We start from the raw sequence: 19,854 nt of genomic DNA, 5'->3' as shown, positions 1-19,854 counted from the left end.
GCTTTCCTCAGGGAGAGGAGGAAGGAAGGAGCTGGGTGAGACCAGCCTGAGCGGGAGGGTCGGGAGGGTCCGGCGGTGCCTCCCCACCGACCCACCCCTCAGCATTTTCCTAATCTGATGTAGAAAGTTTGGTGCAGGGGAGCTCAGTGGATAGGCCACACGTGCCGAAGGTAGTTGGCGCAGTGGGTTTTGCTGCTGCAGGGGGTTCGAGCCCTCGCTGCCACGTCGGGGCTCTGCCAGGCTCGGAGGGTGGAACCTGCAGCAAAAGGTGACGGAGGTTCAACGTGCGGCTTCGGGGTGGCGGCGCCGCTCCGGGGGCCGGACACGCCGCGGGAGACTTCGTCCGGTTCTTAAGCTCATTCAAAAACCAGCGTGGGGCTGGGCAGAAAAAGAAATGAAGGTTCTGAGGGAGCAGAAATTTCCACTAGAATTGGGATGAAATCAGCTTTGAGAACGCCGCTGGCAACGGGAAAACAAAATTGCGTGTGTGAGTTCTTTTTTTCCCTCTGGCAGGTTGGCCGAGTCAGATGCCTGCACGCGAGGCGAGCTGCCTGCCCAGAACACCCAAGATTACTACGGGTAAGTGATGTTTTCCCTCATTTTTTTTTTTTCAGTTTCTTTATTATATAATTTGTTGCTGTAAATGCAGGACTTTTCCCCGTTTCCTTTAGATTATGGAACTGTCTCTCCGATTCATTTATCCCGCTGAATACAAAGGTTCAGTTCGTGTTGTTTGTGATAAAGTTAACTCGTATCCTTTAGATCTGAACCTTTCAAACATCCACATGTTCTATATTTTAACTGACGTATGAAGTTTTGAGCTTCGTTTTTCGGGGTTTTTTTCCAACAAGCATTGCAATAAATGTCTCTAAGCTGTTCATAAAATGCTTTTCCCGGCCTCCTGGTGAAGCAGAAATCAAATGCGTTGTTTTACCTCAAAAGAACGGATTTGGGGAACCCTCCACTCAACGTTTTTCCTTAATACTGTGCACAAATGGGTCACTCCGATGCCTGAGGACGCTTATCAATTGGTTCCACGCTCAATTTAATGCTCAAATACATCGTAACTCATTTCCATTTACAAGGCGTAACACAGAGCACGGATTTTCTTTTTTCTTTTTTTTTTTTTTATAGCTATAAATTTTTCCCTTCTCTCCAAAATTTCTCTGTGGTAACTAAACCTGTAGCAAGTTTCTGTCCCTGGCCACTGTTTTTTCTGCACGACCTGGTGGATCGGGAAGGGTGGGAACGGGTGGCCGGGAGCTACTTGAGTTGTTTGAAACCACGGAGCTGCCGACTGCGTGAGCCTCAGTCACCGCTTGCATCTTGGAAAAGATTGCACAAAATCATTAAAAACTCTCACATTTCTATTTTTAGGGTAAAAATGGGCTGAGCTGTTTCAATCTGTTGCAGAGAGGTAAGAGTACATTTTGTTTGGCCACTGAGGAATCTTTTAAGTCTTTTTTTTTTTAAAAAAAAACCCACCTTTTTTATTTAAATGAGCTATTGCAGTAGGAGGTCCTTGGGGGCTTGGCCAGCTCTGGGTGGGAGCACTTGGGGTCACACCGATACAGACACCCCAGACAAGAAACCGCCCTCTGAGCTCAGGGTATGCGGAGCTCAGACTGGACTTTTGGGTGCGCTCATCACAATTACGAGCTCGTTTGTGCAACGCGGATAACACCGAGGTAGATCAAACCTGAACGTGTGTGTCTGGAGGGCTCCAAACACCCGAGGGACACTGGAGCCCGTTGCGTCCGGCTGCTCGGCTCGGCCAGGGCTCTCCTTGGAGTGGGGCTCCTCTCCTGGGAAAGCTGCTGAGACACGGCGGGGTTTTACCGACAGCTCTTGGTGTCACTCCGGAAAGAATGACAATATTATCTGCAAAATATGAGCTAATTACTTAGCACATAACCTACCACCGCAGAAGAAAGCTACTCAAGGGAGGTCTTAACAAGACGAGAGTTAGAGGCCTCCAGCCTCCAGGACTCTGGGATTTGGCCCAGGCTCAAGATATTTCTCTGCAGGAAGCTGTTGTGGCTATAAAAGTGTCTGTCTTCTTAATCATGGGGTTTGTTTGTCTTGTCAAGTCCCAGCTGAGATTTCCCTTTGCAGTTTCTCTAAACATCTGGTCGTTGTAATTTCATTATTATCAACCTTGAAGTAAAAGATCGGGCTCTCCAAGGTTACACCGCTTCTTTGAACGTTATGAAATTATTAAAAATAGTAACTGTGTGTGATTTTGTACTGCCTTCGGCTTCATGCCGTGAGCTTTATAAACACGGGGCTGAGCATATTGCCTCTTAAAAAGAAGAACCGTGATCCCTTCAGAGAGTATGACTGTGGGGTTTAACAGAAACCTCTGCCGGCAGGTTTGTGGTGAAATTTGAAAGTTGCCGACAGGATAACTTCTTGTCGCACGTGGAGATCTGTGACTCCGTTTGCCGGCGGAGCTGCCGGGTCGGTGCAGCGTTTTGTGTAACAAATAACGCGGTTCACCAGTAGCCGCGTCCGTTGCAGCCTGAGCGACGCGGGAGCTGCTTCCGCGCTGGGCCTGGCCCGGTCCGGCTGCTCCTGGGCCCGCAGGAGGGAGCGACGAGCCCGAGAGACCCACCGGAGGGGAGTTCTGCAAACGTTGTGTAAAATGCGTCAGACTGCTCGGGCTTCCAGGCTCCTTCTGGTAACGGCGGGGGCATTTCTGGAAGAGCACCTCTCCACCTCCACATTTCTAACCCCTTTCGCAATCCCATAATACTCGATAGCCCGACCTTGCTGTTGTGGCAGGTTTAAGGTGCCTGTGCCCCGCTCACAGGCGACGTGTGGGGAGATGTTCACGTGGGTGCACCCGCGTGGAGCTCGGCCCCTCTGGCACCCCCCCGGTCCCGGAGCCCCGCGGGGGCCATCGCCCCGCGCCCGCGGCTGACGAAGAACTGCGTTCTCTTCTACTTCTCCTTTCTGGTTCACGTCTCCTCTTACCGCAGAAACGAACGGCTGTGATTTGTTCTTGAGACCCACGGGCTCGTCCTCGCCAGGTGTTTCCAGGCTCTAACAAATTGTCCAACCACTTCCCAGGGGGAGATGGGAAGAGGAAAGCTGGACGTTCCCTGGCTCCTGCTTTTGCCTGCCATTGACTCTTTTTCGTCTCCTGCAGCCTAATTTATCCTCTACAAATCCTCAAAAAAGAAATTGTGGTGTCTCCATTGACTCCAAGGTTGTTGTGGACGGGTCGCTCACTGGAATCGGGATTAATGGCACTGAAAGGCACTAATTGCTCACTGGAATCAGGATTAATGGCACTGAAAGGCACTAATTGCTCACTGGAATCAAGACTCTCCTCTCTCCCAGGCCAGCAGTTGTCCAATAAACCGAACGATGCCCCTACCGTGGCGCCTGAGCTCAGCGGTGTTTAGAGAATAATTCAAGATTCAGATACAGAAATTTTAAAAAGTGCGGTTTTTGCTTGGCTGGAATGTGTCGGGTTACTGGTAAACCCGGGGTTAGCAATCTGTGAGCCGCTCAGTGAGTTGAATTCAGCCTCTCACGGAAAAACAGCGGTGAGTTGTTTCACAATGCAGGATTGACAGTGCACGTTTAAAAGGCGACTGAATTCAATTTACATCAGCATAAAAGGGGATTGAATTTAATTTACGTTGACGCCCTTAACTGGGGCTTTGACTCAACGCAATGGCCTCGGGATTGTGTCCTGTCCCCGTCCCAGGCCTTGCTCTGCCCTCGCCTCTGTGCTGGGGGAAGTTTTTCCTCTGGCTGACCTGACCCTTCCTTGTCCTGGGGGGGGTAGATTTTCCTTTCCCGCCCTCCTCAGAGGTGGATGAATCTGTCTCCGGTGGGCTGCTCTGTTTTGTTGGGCTGGAGTTTTATTTTTGTGTTGCATTTGTTTGTTTGTTTGTTTTTCTTTTCCCCTTTGCTTTAATACTCTCGGCACAATCAAGAGAAGCAAGAAAAGAATCATTGCTCATCTAAATGCAATAGTCTTTACTCAACCAACATTCTCTGTGACGGTTTTGCCCGAGGTTTGCACGTTTTTGCCCGTTTTGTAAAGATTCATTTAAATCGACACAAGGTTTTCATAAACATTAAAAGGATAAAACCCTGGAATTAAACTGTCTACCAAGCCAAACACACCAGAGGGAATTCTTCGTTGCTGTAGTCTTTGACAATGGCATTTAGATTTTTGTTCTTGTGTCCTTGCTCTGGAGGGAGTGTTGGGATGTTTGGAGACGTTGTTTGGATTAGTTACATGACAGGAATGAAAACACGAGCGCGGTGTAAAGGTCCCGATCCCCCCTCCCGAAGAGCTTTTGCAGGACAAATTACGCAAACAAAAGACGGAACTTTTGGTTGCGTAATTCTGAGTTGCTGAGTTCAAGAAGTCGTCGGTGGTCGGGAGACAGACGGGCTGGCAGGCGGCCGCTGCGCAGCGCGGCCGGGGCAGAGAAGAAAATAAATCATTTCTCACTCCAACTGTAGCAATTTCATGTCATTTTATACAAACGTTTTGATATGTGCCTGGTCCGGTTTCTAAGGGCTAATCATTATAATTCAGTCGTTCTGTGGTGCTTTTATACAAAGACTCTCAATAAAAGATGAGGGGCCCAATATTCCACCTCCTCTGACTATATAAAGGACTTTGGTTGAACTCGAGAGCCTACAGTTTATTTTTCCGTCCTACTTGTACTTGAAAGAATTGGCCTAATCGTTGGTAGATCCAGCGTCTAAAGATTGAAAATAAAGAATTTTCACGTTATATCCACCTCGGAAGAATCTGAACCCAACAGCCGAAAAGCGGTTTGTCACCGTATGAGGCCGTGCAGCGTCGGCCGAGGATGAGCTACGCAAAACGGCACAACGCAGGATCAGAGTCGGAACATTTGAAATCCGGGGTCAGTGCCTGGGCTCGCTCCGTGCCACCGGAGGGTTTGGTTTTAGCGCAGCCCCTGTCGCTCCGCGGGTTTTGCCTCGCGATCTCCCCCGGCTGTTCCTGGCTGCTCCCCCGGCACGGGATCTTTTCCATCTCGAGCATCTTTTCTGCAGCTCCCCGGCTCCGGGCTGCCCCGAGGCCGTTCCAGAGCCTCCGGGAGGTTCAGACTCACCTCGGCCTCTCTCTGGTTATGTGGAGGGGGGGCGCTGGCCAAGGCCCCAGGTGTGCGTGACCCCGCTGCCTCCCCGGGGGCACGCGGCGGGAGCCCAGAGCACTAAGGATTCCATCTAACGCCGGCTTCATCCTGAGCAATAACCCGCTCCCCGCTGGGTCAGATTTAAACAGGATTTAAACAGAAATAAACCGCTGCCCCCCCGGGTTGGCACGTTGGCGGGGGGTGGCTCTGCTGCTCCGAGGAGGGAGATCCTCGGTGAATGGTTCGTGGCGTCTCCTGGGAACAGAGTCGCTCGAGCTTATGAAATGCCTTACTCACACTTTTTTAATAGTGGCTTAAAAAAACACTGAATCATGCTTATGTGTGGTAAAACAGGGTTTGAAGTGAAAAGGGAGGGAGGGGGGGAACTGCTGGACAGATGAGGCTGCGTCTGAGGAGGAAAAGACCAGAAAGAGTGATGGATGTGCAAGGAGCAATTAATGAAGGATGAACAGTCCAACTGCACGGAGGATTTGTGGGCAAAAGTAATACACATAAACTTTTTTTTTTTTTTTTTCCCCCCAAGTTATCTTTTTGGATCAGTATGCAGAAGGAAGCCCATCAGACAGGGGGAGAGGGACGTGACTTGGCCCATCGCACCGTTCAAACACCGAGCTACAGCTGCGGAGTATTAAATAACAAAATTCGGGGAGAAGCATCTCTGAGCCGTAGTTTGTTCCCACAAAATACTCAGCCCCCAGCCTGGAGCGACAAAGAGGTTAACAGCCCGCGTCTGTCTAATCCGCCGACAGGGAAAGAAGGCTCGTTCCCTGAAGAAATCTGAGGACGGGGTCAGTTACAGGGGGTTTCTCAGCTCTCCCTGGCGCTCTCCTGCCTTGCTGGAGGAGGGAATTCCTTCCGTAGCTGAGGTGTTTCAGCCCCGGTTAGTGGCTCCGCTGTTGCTGGGTATGTAAAAGTGGGGACGGAGGGGGACAGGGCTGGAAATGCGCTGTCCTCTCCCGGGGCGGGGTTTGGAAATGACGGAGGAAACTCTGCCTGGGAAAAAGCACCGTCCCTCCAAAAAATCAGCGAGAAATAATCGCCTCATTCCGACTGGGGACGGCTTAGCAGAACCCCAGGTGGAATAAAGAGCGGAATCCAGATTTTCCAACCCCCTGGGGCAGCTGTCAGTCTGGAAGGAATCCTCTTTCCGAAGCGATTCCGTGGGGTTCCCGCAGGCGAGGTGCCCCCGGTAGAGCCGGCACCCCCGTCCCGTCCCGCCTGGTTCCTCCCCTCCGCGGTTCTCGCCCTCGGCCCGCCCCTGGCTCTCCCATATCTGACCCTCTCCCGGCAGCTTTTGCTCCGCAGGAATCCAGTCCCGGGCACCGTCCTTCCTCCCGCGCAGCCGACATGGGTAAGAGACGCAGCCCCGCGGCCGAGCGGCGGCCACTGGGCTCCCGAGGGCGGCTGGCCGGGGAGAGACGCGGGCTGGAGTTGGGCCCTTTCCTCCCGCTGTTAGGGCTTCACTGCTCCGAGCTCTCGAAACCCCCCGCGGTTGGAGACAAGTAGCTGTGACGCCGTCGGTAAGAGCCGCTTTCGCCGTCTCTAAGGGACTCTTCCGTCCCTCGGCGCTCCGAGGCTGAAACAAGCACCGGGGTTCGGGGGGGCTGAGGGTGAGCGACGCTCAGCGGGTCACAGAGGACCAGAGGTTTAACTTTTTGGCTTATATTTTTGTGCGGTAGGCCACGCAATCCTTAGGAACTTTCGTTTTTGGATACAGGGGCAGGAAATAGAGGGCACTAACAGAGACGGCGGCGTATTCTGCGTGAGAGTGTCACCGCGGAGGGCGCGAGGGGGACGCTGCCCAAAACAGGGCGAGACTGGAGAGCTCGGTTAAAAAAAAAAAAAAAAACAACAAACCGCCCCCATTGCACAGGCGAAAAGAACGATTCTGGCTCAGCAGAAGTGTGCAGGTTTATCTGCCGAGGATGAAGCTTTCCGCGCGTTTCGAACAGTACGAAGCGAAGAATATGAGTTTTGCTTTTTGCTTTCCAAGTTTCATTTTCTCAGCTCTGGCGGGCTGGGTGCGGCGGCCTGCGGGGGGGTGGAAGTTAAACACCTTGGAGCCCAAGGCGGCCCGAGGGGGGGTGATGGGTCACGGGGCTCTTGCAGGGTGGATCAAGTCTTGGATTGCTCTTCAAAACTGTAGCCGATCGTTGAAGTCTGTTTGCATCCTTTCTCACTCGGAGGGGGACGGGTGTTCCGGAGAGCAGGTGCCTCTTCGGGCTCCGTCGTTCTCCAAGCCCTGGGTCTTGCCGTGTGTGAACTACAGCTGATGCACTAATTTTATTTTTTTTTTTCCCTTCCCATTTGCGTCTTTATTTCAGCAGTTTGGCACAATCAAACCATAAACCAGATTTCATTTTTTATTATGCCGCTCTTTAACCCACGCCTCACCTTAACCTCAGAAAACTTTCCGTTTACGTGGGCCCTGCAGAAAGCCCAGTTTGGCTCAGGTTTATTCCACCCAGCTTTACGTTCTCAAAGAGGTGACTAATTTATTGCCTCATTTCTCCTCACCTCCCTCTCTGAAGAGTTTTAGGCGCCGTCAGCTTGTCTCAGGTGAGCTGCTGTAAAATAGTGCGAATGGAACAGGAGTCTTGCCTGCTCCTCTCCTTTATTTCACGCCGTTAAGCCCAGACTATCAGAGAACGCCTCTTTGTGGTCATAGTGCCTTTAGCACGCTGGTTAGCTAAGTTTAAATAGATTGGACTTTTATTTTTGTAAAAAATAACTACTTGCAGGAGTTTTTCATAAAGCCATCTCCTAAATCTTGCTTTTATCAGGTTTTGGGGTGTTTGCTCTCCTTTGGGGGGATCTGTATTCCCCAGTATTTCTTCGCCCCGAGGAACTCAGCGCTTCTGGAGACCTCACAGCCCTTGAAAAGGCAGAGGGGGGGTCCGGGGGACCTGCCTGGCGGGGGGAAGCACCCGCGGTGCGGAGCCGCAGCGTGAGGTGGCTCCTCCGTGACGGGGACGGACGCACCCAGAGCTCTGACTGAGCCGGGGTCATTCTCTGACCCCGCGCCGTACGGGATTTTACTTGGCGCTGTGGGACAACTTCGTGCCCCAAAAATGAGGGAAACGAAACCTTTTTTTTATTCTTCCCTGCCAGCCGAAAGAGCGCGGGGTCTTTGCCACTGTCCGAGAAGCTCTTTCAACATTTCTGACATCAGGAACTGCCTCCTCTCTGTCTGAAGCCTCGCGAGGGGCTGGAAGGCTGCGGGGCGTCCCCGTCTGCGTTCTGTGGGAAATGGGGGCTTACGCATCTCCGGCTGCTGGAAGTGCAGCAAAATACCCCCGAGCCTCGTCGCCGATTTCACTGAGTTTCCCAGAGCGGCCGGTGGATCGCTGTTGGTGGCTCGTGGAGGATGGGACGCTTGCCTCTGGTCCCCTGACCCTCCTGTTCCCCGCAAAGAGGAACAGAACAGAGGGAAAGGGGTGAAAAAATACGGAGCAAAAGGAAATTGGACTGGATTCCTCAGTTCCCTTTGCTCTTCACTGGGAGAAGCGCTGTAGACAAGGGTAGCAAAAGGAACTGTGGCACTTCCATCAGCTCTTGGGGTGTACGTACAAATGCGGTCGCAGGAGTAGGGAGGGACCAGGGTTATTGTCACCTCACTTGTGCAAGGAGGCAAACTGCACGGCGAGGCGGCTGAAGCCGAGTGTCCTTCCTGTTAAACCGACACCTGAGCCAGGGGCAGTGGAAAAATGTCCTTTGGTTTAGAAAGACAGGGAGGGTGGGAAGCCACCTGTAAGGGGATTTGTCTGTAAAGGTGCAAGAGCCACCCCAGACGTGGAAAAAATCTCGATGCTTTTGTCCCGGCTGGAGTTTGCGAACCCCGTGTGTGTGTGTGTGTGTGTGTGTGTGTGTGCGCGATCGTGTCACTCGGTCGGCTGCCGGGTTAGCGGGGGCTCTGGAACGTAACCAGTAACACGGACAGGTTGAACCATGCACTGTTAACATCGCAGTGTAAATAGTATTGTTAATACTTCGCTACAAGATGGTACACGTCGCAGTTTCGTGACAAAACCCTTCTTTTGCCTTCACAAAAGAGCTTGGCATTGCGTAACGTGGGAGAGCTTGCGTCGTCCGCAGATCTCTTCGGGCGGTTGGAGACAATGGTGCGGAACGCAAGAGTGTTTGAACAGGATCAGAGGGATAAGGGGAAAAAAAAAAAAAACAACCCAACGTGTAGGGGAAGGAGGAAGAGAAAGCGTTCATCATCTCGCTGTGTGTTTTCTCTGGAAAACAATTTGGCACAAATAATCGTTTTCTCAAAGTAATCTGCAGAAAACTGCATTTGCAATGCTAATTAAGCTGTGGTCTAATGCATGCCGAGTTCCTGCTAATTTAGGGGATTGAGAAAATTGGAATAAAGTTTAAATTACGGCTTAGACATAAACGGAACAAAGCAAACTTTATATTTTGTGTTTCCGGATAAAAATATTTCACAAAGGACGTGAAATTAAACCTAAAGCGCTAAGTGACTCTTTTTGAGACGCTCCTGGTGATGAAGTCACGAGGGGATTGCCGGGAGCATTTCGCCGCCCGAGGAAGGCTCCGCGGTTCAGCGGGCACCGCGGCCGCCGCTGCCTCTGGATCCGAAATCTTAGATCCGAGGCCTTCTGAAATACACTTTTGCCCTAAATTTTATCTTTTTAAATGTCAGAGAACTGGAAGTAATTAGCTGGTTTGCTCATTTTTAGTGCAGACACTTGGGGTGGGGGGGGAGGCAGCTACACACGATGGTTTTGCTTCTGTCAGCACGTGTTTCGCTCCACGTCGTCTTGAAGAAACACGCTGGCGTCCCGCTGCAGAGCGCTCCCGTGCTTCTGGGTTTTAAACGTTTAAACTGGGTTTCAAACTCATTCTGGTTGCACCGGGACACGGAGCAGAAGCTCCCGGCATCGCGCTCAGCAGGCCCGTGGCTCCCCGACTGTCGGAAAATCGAGATTTCCGGTGTCAGTTCAGCCCATAAACTTGCAACATGCTGCCACTGCCCCTTGGGGCGGTGTTTCGGGGTAATATTCCCATAATTCTAGCTGACACCTTAGCGCCGCAGCCCGGAGCCCGTCCGCTCTGTTGGCCGTGTTGGCGTGGCGATGGCTGCGTGTGAGGCTGCTCTAACACGGGTTTTGCCGACGTGGTGGTTGGGGTCCGGGCTGGAGCGGAGGGAGCGAAGCCGCTTCGAGAGGGGACCCGCGGAGGGTGGAACCGCCACGTGTCAGCACGGAGCTGGCGCTCTGCTCCCGGAGGCTCACGCTCCGAGATCTGGAGGACCCTGATAGAGGAGCCCTGCCTTGCCAGGCGGAGGGGCTGGAGATAACAACTGCTGCGGCTGCTGCCCCCCAGACGTGGAGGGTTTGTGCCCGGAGCCGCCCGGACGCTCCGGCTGGTTTTGCCTCTCGGGGCAGAAGCGCCGCTCGCTCTCCTGTCCCGGTAAATCCGCGCGTTCCTGCTGGCACAGAGCGCGGGACGGGGTCCTCCTGCCCCCATCGGGCCCCTCTTCTCCGGGGACACGGAGATTTCCTTTCTGGCTCCCTAAAACGAGAGTTTCCCCACTCAGTCGTCTGGTTTGTCGAGGTGCTGAGCCAGGGACGCCCGGCCCCGGAGCCGTGGTGTCGGAGCAGAGGTCAGAGCGGGTCCATCACCCCCTGCGGCTCACCTGCAGCATCACCCCTCACCCGGGCTGTAAATCCTCACACCCAGGCACTTCTCCAGCATTTGTACGCAGAGAAAGGCTGGAGGCCTTCCAGTAATAATAAAATGGGTTGTTCAAATTGGGCAATCGGTCTACTCACGCATCTGGCAGTGATTCAGCAGATCTCCGCGAAACGTTTAAAATGTTTTCTTAAATCCCAGCCCCTTGTCGTTCGTGAGCGTGCTTTCAGACGCGGAGGCTGAACGCCTTGGAACGCCGGCCCAAATCTCCCATTATTTTTGAGTGTCGTGTTGCGCGTATTCTCAGGAACTCGGGTAACCTCAGCGCTGGAGTCAGCGAGACGTGCAGGGGCTTAAAAGTCGGGTCTCGGATTTGTCAGTCCCTGAATGCAAAACCAGCGTCCTCTTAGAGTTACCCTTTGGAATAATTCAGCAATTAAAGGAACTTTGTTTTGTTTGTTTGTTTGTTTTTTTCCCTCCAATCAGCAAAATGCGGCGCATGTGGTCCAGGATATGCAACGCCTCTGGACGCCATGAAAGGCAAGTGCTGGGGCAGATCTAAATCCAGGCCAGCGGTAAGGAATTGTTTCGGATTAGGCTCAGACTAGGCAGGTGCCTTCCAGAGTGGCTCGTTCACTACCAAGGCCGAGGGGACGTTCGCTACCAGGAGTGAGCCCGCTCGGGCAGGGCTCGGGCTCGGGGTGTCGGCGGCCGCTCCACAAACCCTTCGGCTTCTCTACGCCACAGGACAAAGCTCTCAGAATATCGGCAGCAAGTGTTTAACCTAAAAAAAAAAATAGAGTTTCCTTGGTGGGGAGCTTTATAGATGCAGTCTGGTGAAAACACGCGAGTGTCGAGGGCAAGGGGAGTGGGGGGGGCTTGGAGCCGCTGCCCGGAGGTTCTGCTCTGCTCCCCCCGGCACCGCTGGGCTAAACCCTGATCCGTGCTCAGGCCCCCGAGGCCTTTTGGTGTCACTTTTAGTAGTGTCGGAACTTCAGTCCTGCGATATCTTTTTCAAGCCTCACTTTTACCGATTGCAGTCAGCGGGGTTTTGGCGTTTGTGGACCGAAACCCTGGTGCTGGCAGCAGGAGCCGTCCCGCGTGTGCCCGGGGGAGGGAGAGGCCTGCGGGGTCTCGCAGGCGGGAGGGGGCTCTTTCGGGGGGCCCCGCACCTCGTCAAGCACCTCCTGGTGATGTCGGGCTGCCCCGGCTGGGCGCTGCCTGTGCGCCTCGGGAGAGGGAAACCCGGGGTTCAGCTTCCCGGGAGGAGATTGTGTACGTGCCCTGTATCTACAGAAACACCGGGATCGAGAAGCCCGACTACCTGGCCACCGTGGACGTGGACCCCGGCTCCCCGCGCTACTGCCAGGTACCCGGGGCACGCGGGGGCTTGTGCTGAGAGCCGCGCAGATCCTCTGCTGGTTTTCTCACTGGGTTTCTCAAAGCTTCACATTTGTCGCGTTCGTCTCAAGGCGCTTCGGGAGGATTTTTGTGTTTGGTGGTTTTTTCACTGTTCTTTCTGTGACGCGATTTACGCTGGGGCCGAGCGCGGGCGCTGGGTGACGTTCCCTCAGGGTGTGTCCGTAGCGTAGACAGTGTCTAACGCAGGATGTCCGACACCCTGGCAAGTTCTACACATTAGACGTTACAAATGCGATCCATTTACCCCCTAAATGGGGAGCTGAGGGTGGGCAGCTCCCAGTACACCACTGGTGAGACTGGCCAGAAGCCGCTCCGTTTGTTCCTGCCCCTCGCACGCGCTAAACCGCGTTCCAGCGCGGTGCCTGTGTGACTCCAGTTACTGAAGATACTTTGGACTCTGATCTCCGGGGGTTTAAGGACCAGCGAGTCAGGTTTAACAACACAGATTTTCGTAATTTGTCTTTTTTTTTTTTAATAGAGACTGCTTAGGGTTTTATTGTGGCAAGCGGTAGAAACAAATCTCCTAAAACTCTGATAAAACTTAGCTGTAATCCTCTGACTCCTCTCAGTTACATAATGGAAAAGTAAAAATCAGAAGCAAGAATGCAAATTAACTACAAGTCGCTACAGTCAGGCCCGGTTCTAAGTCAGAGACTTGCAGCACGTGGGCGAGGGAGGGTTTTTTCTGTTGTGTTTTCCGTATCGTTACCGAATGTCTCCTTGATTAGCCGGAGTCTGTTAAAGATTTTTATTAATTTAATAACGGGCAGCACCGGTCCAACTTTCTTCTCCCACTTTACAGCCACAGCTCTGCATCTCTCCGCCTGAATCTGCTTCCTGAATAACAAGTAGCAGTTTCCTTCTGCTCTTTATTAATTTATGCTTTGACATAAAGACCCGTTTCTTTGCCTAAGGGGAAAAACTATCCCCGGCTGAATCTTAAGTCTGCCTGTGCCCCGGCAGGTGATCCATCGCCTGCCCGTGCCGAACCTTAAGGACGAGCTCCACCACTCGGGGTGGAACGCCTGTAGCAGCTGCTTTGGGGATGCCACAAAGAGAAGAAATCGCCTGATTCTACCAAGCCTGATCTCTTCTCGAATTTACGTGGTGGATGTGGGAACGGACTCGCGGGCTCCTAGGATCCATAAGGTACGCTTAGATGACTTTAAACTCTGCTTTTAGGTCTTATATTTTGACCAAGAGACGGTGGATTCCGACTTAGAATGGGAGAGCCGGAAGAGTTACGGAAACTACTGTCGAACCTTGCGGGAGTTTCGAAGCTCCCACCGTTTTTTCAATAAACACACAAAAATCTTGCACTAAGGGAACACCAGTAAATGCGGTGGCAAACACTGAGAAATTAGGAAGCTCCAAAGTTCGACCTGCCTCTGCAATATGAATTTCAAAGTAGTTGCACGCTGTGCTGTTGTTTTTGACTACAAAACCGGGTCCGAACGCCTGCAGCGAGGAGGCAAACTCCTGCCTGACTCACTGAGCCGAGCTTATGTCGACGGGATGGTTTTGAGCCATGAGTTGGATTTGGTTGGATTTTCACTGAGCAAAACCAGATCTCTTCCGTCACGGACACCTTCCCTTTGATTCGTGATCCTTGGCTCCTAAAGCTGTGATGTGTGGGGTTTTTAACAGAAAAAGCTAAAAAAATGTTTTAATATGGGGAAATTAAACATTTTTTTTTTTAAATCTCTTCTTCACAGAAACAGTTGGCATTTTCCCAAAATAAAACTTCCAGTGCAACAGAAATCTTCCACCGCACCTCCGCCGTTCCCACCCCTTCCTCACTCTTTCAGACCTGGTCCCTGGGACTCGCTGGAGATCTCAGTGAAGGTGACGGTGACTCCGTGTTCCCCCCTTTCAGATCGTTGAGCCAGTGGAGTTGTTCTGGAAGGGGAACGTGGCTAATCCTCACACCTCGCACTGTCTGGGCAGTGGTGACATCTTGATCAGCTGTTTGGGCGACCCTTCTGGCAATGGAAAAGGTATTCATCCCCTAGATTTTATTTTTTTTTCCCCTCTGTTTGTGGTATATCACGCTCCCAAAGTACCGGCTGCAAAGCTGGGAGGATTTTGAAGCGCTCCCAGTCCCTTGTGCCCGGGCCCGTTCCAGCAGTGGTTTGGTGAACAGACGCCCCCGTGACCAGGGAGCCGGCTCAGACCCGCTGGGGAGGAACCTCTGTGGGTCTGCGGACGAGTTCAGCTTCCACGCCTCGGTCTGCCACGTGGATCGCTAAAGGCGGCCGGCTCTGGGGGTTTAACACGGGCAGGAAACCCACCGACGTCTCGCTCGGGTCCCTTCAGCGGGGAGCGGGGGAGGATTGTCCCCCACACAACCCCTGTCGCCTCAGCGCTTGTGACTCGGGCACAAAAGGGTCCGTTGCCGACCTCAGTCCTCTGTCTCGCTGCCTGAGGAAAACGAAACCTTCCGAGCTCTTCTAGATTGCATTTCCTCTTAAAGCTCTTGAAGGATTCTAGTGTGTAAGTTTTGCTGCCTGTTCAGGTGTGAACCACCTGACATCTAAAGCGAGATGCGAGCTAGCAGGAGGAATAGACTTGGGATGGTGAGTGGTTAACCCTGCTGCTCTTCACGGGGGTTTTCTCTCCCGGATCGTGGTAAACACATCCTGGAACAGATGCATATTGTGTACGTAATTCAAGGATACTGGTGGCAAGTAAATTAAACCAGAGATGACTCCCCAGGATCTTCTCTAAGATATCCCTTAATCGAAACGTGCTCTAGGAGGGCTAATGGATCGATTGGGCTGTCTTGAGCAGGAATAGAGCAAACTAAAGCTTAAAAAATTCATTCAAATGTGATAAAGTTCTTTAAAAATCCGGCTTTTATTTGCTTTAGCCCACAAAAGCAAAACCAACAGCATCACAAAGTTTTCCTCGGGCATAGGGTTGCTTTTTACACGCTATTTGGCAAGTAGACATTGAAATATTAATATTTATCTGATTTGAAGCCGTGAATCTGTGTGAATGTCTTCAAACGATTTTATCTGGGTTTGATGCCAGGTGGCTTTATTCTGCTGGACGGAGAGACCTTTGAAGTGAAAGGGAACTGGGAGAATGGGGAAAAGGTTCCTCCCCTGGGTTACGACTTCTGGTACCAGCCGCGACACAACGTCCTGATGAGCACCGAGTGGGGAGCCCCCAAAGCCTTGGCAGACGGGTTTAACCCCGCTGACGTAGAGAGAGGTGAGGGCGCCTTTGGTTAAACGCTCACAAAAGGAGAAGCGATTCTTTGCTCAAGTCCCTTCTGTGCTTGTTCCTGGTCCCTCAGGGCTTTACGGCCGCCGCATTAACGTGTGGGACTGGAGCTCCCACACCTACGTTCAGGCCATTGACCTGGGGAAGGGCTCCGTCCCCCTGGAGATCCGCTTCCTCCACAGCCCCGACGCCGCAGAGGGGTTCGTTGCGTGTGGCCTGAGCAGCGAGGTGCATCGGTTCTACAAGACGGAGGTGAGCCAGGAAAGCTGGGGCTGATGCGGAGGCTCGGGCGTTGCTGTTTCGGAAGTCCGCTGGTCTCCTAGGAAATAGCAGAATTCGGATTAAAAAAAAATACGGCTCCTAACGGCAGTCTGATCCCAGCCCAGCTACACCGCGGCGCGGGCCCAGCCAACGTCCTCGCGCCGGGCCGGTGCGGTGCGGGCCACTGCAGCGGGGTGGCTGGTGGCCCGAGGGAGCAGAGTGGGGACGTGCCGGCTGCAGCCCGCGCCCCCCGCTCCGCAGCGGCTTGTCGATCAATTCAATCCCCGTTCCTGAGGGGTGGCAGCGCCGCAGAGCGGGGGTCTGGCCCACAGCAGTTGGTCTGGTGGGCGCTTGCCCTGAGGAAGGGGCCGTGGCCATGGCTCGGTGGCTCGTTCCCAGGGCTGTGGGCCACCCCGGCGGCCTCAGGGGGCTGGAGCTGAGCAGGTGTGAAACCTCCCCGGCCTGCGGCCTCCGCTCCCGGCCTTGGGCCGCCCTGGGAAGGCCTGAAGGCAGCGGAGGGAGGGAGGGACGCGATGGGGGTGGCCGTTCCCGAGGCAGGACGGGCTGCAGGAGGTTGGCAGCCCTTAGTGCTGGCCCGGCCGGGCCGGGTGTCGTGGCCACCATTGCCACGTTCTCCCTGGTGGCAGTTTCCATCCCCGCCCCGCGGTAACACGTGTCCCCCCTGTTCAAGAAACAGCATTTGCTTCTCCTCCCTCTGCCGCGCGGCGCCGAGCCCCCCGGCCCCGCCGAGGCCGTGACCGCACCGTGTTCTCTCCCCGCAGAGAGGAGACTGGGCGGCAGAGAAGGTGATCGAGGTGCCCAGCAAGAAGGTGCAAGGATGGCTCCTCCCGGACATGCCTGGTCAGTGGGAGCCCGGCTGGGACAGAAACGGGGTGTTGTCCTCTTCGCTTCCCTGGGACCGGGTGGGGGTTTGCGAAGGCTTATCTGTAAACGGCAAACACTCCCCTCGTAAAATACTCGATTCCTGCTTGGACCCTTGGTATAACACGCCGGAGGTAACGCAATTACCCTCGTTTATGAGGCACCAGGCAGGAGGTTGCCAGACCTCCGCTCCCACACTGCGCGATGCCCGAGGGCGGCTTCTCTAGGAGAATACCTGGAGTTTGGGCCTTTCAGCGTGAGCTGCAGCGTTCCGGAGCGGTGCTGGGAACGCTGGGAGAGCCTGAGCCTCCTTTCAGTAGGCACCGAGTTTCCAGGGATGACTCTGATTTTTCAGTCCATATTTTCTGAGGCTACTACAACAAGAATTTTGAAAGAGAACAGGCTCGTGGTGTGGTTTCTTGCCGGTCCTGTCCGTTTCCTGACTTTGCCACTGAATATTTTCTTGAAGGTCTCATCACCGACATCCTCATCTCGCTGGACGACAGGTTCCTGTTCTTCAGCAACTGGCTGCACGGCGACATCCGCCAGTACGACATCTCCGACCCGCGGCGGCCCCGGCTGGTGGGGCAGGTGAGGCGGCAGCTCCCGGCTGCGCCAGGGGCAGGACGGGCCACCTGCTCCCTTCTCTTTTAAAAGGAGAAAAAGACGATTTGATTTTGCTTGAGAATCGTCACCGTGTTGCTTTCGTGTCCCTTCGGCGGCTGAGGCCGTCCTCACGCACTCCCTTGGTTCCAGGTGTTCCTGGGAGGCAGCATCACGGCCGGGGGGGCTGTGACTGTGCTGGAAGACAAGGAGCTGCAGAGTCAGCCGGAGCCCTTTGTGATCCAGGTGAGCGCGTGGTCAGGGCTCTGCCGACTGTGACCCGCCGGGGAACGTCCCCCCGCCGAGGGGACGCGCACGGAGCCGCTCTGCATCTCGGCTCTTGTCAGCCTGGCCTGGAGGGAGTAAATCCTGCTCAGTTCCTGGGTCCGGGGGGAACTGGCCGCGCTGCCCAGCCGTGCCGCAGCCGGTGTCCTTACGCCTGCCCCGCGGGTGGCTTCGGGCTGGCGCAAGGCGCTGCCACCGCCGCCCCCGAGGAGCCTCCGGCAGCCGATGGGCGAAGCTCCGAACCAGCTCGCTCTGCTGGGGGGGGCGATTAGTCCTATGGCGCCTGGCGTCGTGAGAGAGAAATGAGGGAGCGTTAATTGCCTCTGGTCATTAACAACATGCATTAACGTTATCACCACCGAGGCAGCCACCGGCGGAAAGTCTCGGGATGTGCAAGAGCTGAGTAAGGTGGCTGCGACCTGTTGCCCACCGCGGGAGGTTCCGGGGACTCCTCTTCCTCACGCTGCGGCCGTGACCCGGCTGCGGCACCCACACGCGCTCTGCACCGTGCTCACCGCCTGCCTCCTCCTTGAGTTTGGAGCTTCCATCCCGGCAGGGCAGCCTGCACCCTTCCCCCTTGCCTACCTTACTCCTTCTGCGAATGAAGCGGAACTCGGGGCGGTGGCTTTGGGGCCCCCTGTTCGGAAGGAACAAACTCCCACCCACAACTGCTCCCTCTCCGCAGGGTTTCAGAGCGCTGGCTGCTCCCCGGAGCAGCAGAACCGCCGTGCTGTTGTTTCTCCTCGCTGTTGCATTTCTTTACTTCAGGCTCCGTGGCGGCTTGGCCTGAGCAGCTCTTTATTCTCTGCTCCAATTCCAGGGGAAGAGGGTGCCGGGCGGACCCCAGATGATCCAGCTGAGTTTGGATGGGAAGAGGTTGTACGTCACCACCTCTCTCTACAGCGGATGGGACAAGCAGTTCTACCCAGAGCTCATCAAGTAAGGAAGCTTTGCGAAACGGGGACGACCGTCGAGCCCACGGCCGAGATTTCCTTCCAGCAGCGCTCAGCCGGGACCGCGGGGACGCGGAGTTCCCAATCCCGTGACTTTTCTGCACAGGCCACCGGCCCAGGGCTTGACCCTGCTGGCCACAATCCTTGGCCCCGCAACAGGCGCGCAGACGTTGGGGTCTGCACTCGCTCCTTGTTGAAATCATCGCCCGTTTGGAAGCGGATGGGGATGGGAAGAGACGAGTCGATGTGACCCGGGCTCCTGGAGGCCGCAGGACTCGGAACGGCCTCTGAGGCGGCAGCACAGACTCTCCAGTTCGGGCGTTACGGAGAGGCTGCTGCTCCGGACGGCCACGGGAGGGCACGGTGCAGCTTCCCTCTCCCTTTGGAAGGAGCAACAGCCACTGCTTGTCTCTCGCTCCTTGCTGATTCGAGGTGGCGGGTTTAACTGAGCCAGCGTAACTCACCTTCCGACCTGCCGAGGCCCCTTTCGAGTCTGGGATTCTTCCCGTTTTAGACGAAACGAAGAACAAAGCAAACGTGGAAGGGGGAGCGGGTGGATCCTTGCCCAATGCCTGTTTTCTTGTCTCTCTTTCAGGGAAGGCTCCGTTATGCTGCAGATCGATGTGGATACTGAACGAGGTGGATTGAAGGCGAATAAAAACTTCCTGGTGGATTTTGGGAAGGAGCCTGGTGGGCCTGTGCTGGCTCACGAGATCCGTTACCCCGGTGGAGACTGTACCTCCGATATCTGGATGTAATTGCTGCCTGGAGCCCTTTTCTGTTGTCTTTTTTTTTTTTTTTCCTCCTTTCAGTCTTTTTTTCTCTTTCTCCCTCTCTCTCCTCCCTACTCTCCACTTCTCTTTTATGGAGGTGAGTCGGGTCAGCTGGAACTTTGTCCCCCATCTGAATTTCACTTCCATCAGGGTGAGCCGCAGGAGCTCCCCTTTCCTCTCATTCTGAAGCGGCCAAGTGAATCCCTCCGAGACACGACACACATCCTCTCCTCCGCGCCTTCCCCCTTCACAAGGTCCTGTGTAACCCCCGCTGACTGCTTCAAGGCCAAGGTCACCGGCCTTTAAGGGCTCTTTGCCTCCTTCGGTGCCGCTTTGCCTCCCTGTTTGCCTTGGGGCTGTTTGCTGGTGGAGAAGCTGTTCCTAAACAACCCCGTGCGAAGGACACGGCCGCGGGCCTGGCCCAGAGCGTCCTGCCCCCGCAGAGCTTCGCCTGCTCATAAAGTAATCCGTGCTTTACAGCAGACACAGCATAAAAATCATGTGCATCTAATCTGAAGCCACATGTTTCTGGAGCTGGGTTATATTTTAACGTTTGTGCACTTATAAAAAAATCAACAATAAAGTCAAATCGGGTGGAGCTGCACTTCTTTTTTTTTTTTTTTTTTTTTT

The 19,854-nt window shown here is 54.2% G+C and overlaps 1 protein-coding gene across 2 annotated transcripts; it reads left to right on the top strand.

The window, feature by feature from the left end:
- Window positions 1-291: 291 nt before the first annotated feature.
- On the top strand, window positions 292-19,812 carry SELENBP1 (selenium binding protein 1). 2 transcript variants are annotated; one of them, XM_026863940.1, is made up of 13 exons: window positions 292-579; window positions 1,378-1,417; window positions 11,304-11,357; window positions 12,074-12,186; window positions 13,203-13,388; window positions 14,116-14,236; window positions 15,273-15,455; window positions 15,541-15,719; window positions 16,511-16,589; window positions 17,080-17,201; window positions 17,367-17,459; window positions 18,319-18,437; window positions 19,047-19,812. In XM_026863940.1, exons 1-13 carry the CDS (start codon window positions 436-438, stop codon window positions 19,207-19,209), a joined length of 1,596 nt encoding a protein of 531 aa, XP_026719741.1. In that variant the 5' UTR covers window positions 292-435; the 3' UTR covers window positions 19,210-19,812. The 2 variants fall into 2 exon arrangements, with proteins under 2 accessions (XP_026719741.1, XP_026719742.1); XM_026863941.1 differs by lacking the exons at window positions 292-579; window positions 1,378-1,417 and adding an exon at window positions 6,408-6,507.
- Window positions 19,813-19,854: the final 42 nt, after the last annotated feature.

Source organism: Athene cunicularia, assembly GCF_003259725.1.
Source record: "Athene cunicularia isolate RWA chromosome 25 unlocalized genomic scaffold, athCun1 chr25_part1, whole genome shotgun sequence".
In the NCBI taxonomy this organism is placed as follows: Eukaryota; Metazoa; Chordata; class Aves; order Strigiformes; family Strigidae; genus Athene; species Athene cunicularia.
This window is presented reverse-complemented; position numbering and strand designations above follow the sequence as displayed.

Bases quoted from the DNA above. Each gene is read 5' to 3' on its own strand.
- SELENBP1 (XM_026863940.1), top strand. From the start codon at position 436: ATGAAATCAGCTTTGAGAACGCCGCTGGCAACGGGAAAACAAAATTGC. The intron at 14,237-15,272 runs GTATTCATCCCC...GTTTGATGCCAG, and splicing joins CCCTTCTGGCAATGGAAAAG to GTGGCTTTATTCTGCTGGAC. The intron at 15,720-16,510 runs GTGAGCCAGGAA...CTCTCCCCGCAG, and splicing joins ATCGGTTCTACAAGACGGAG to AGAGGAGACTGGGCGGCAGA.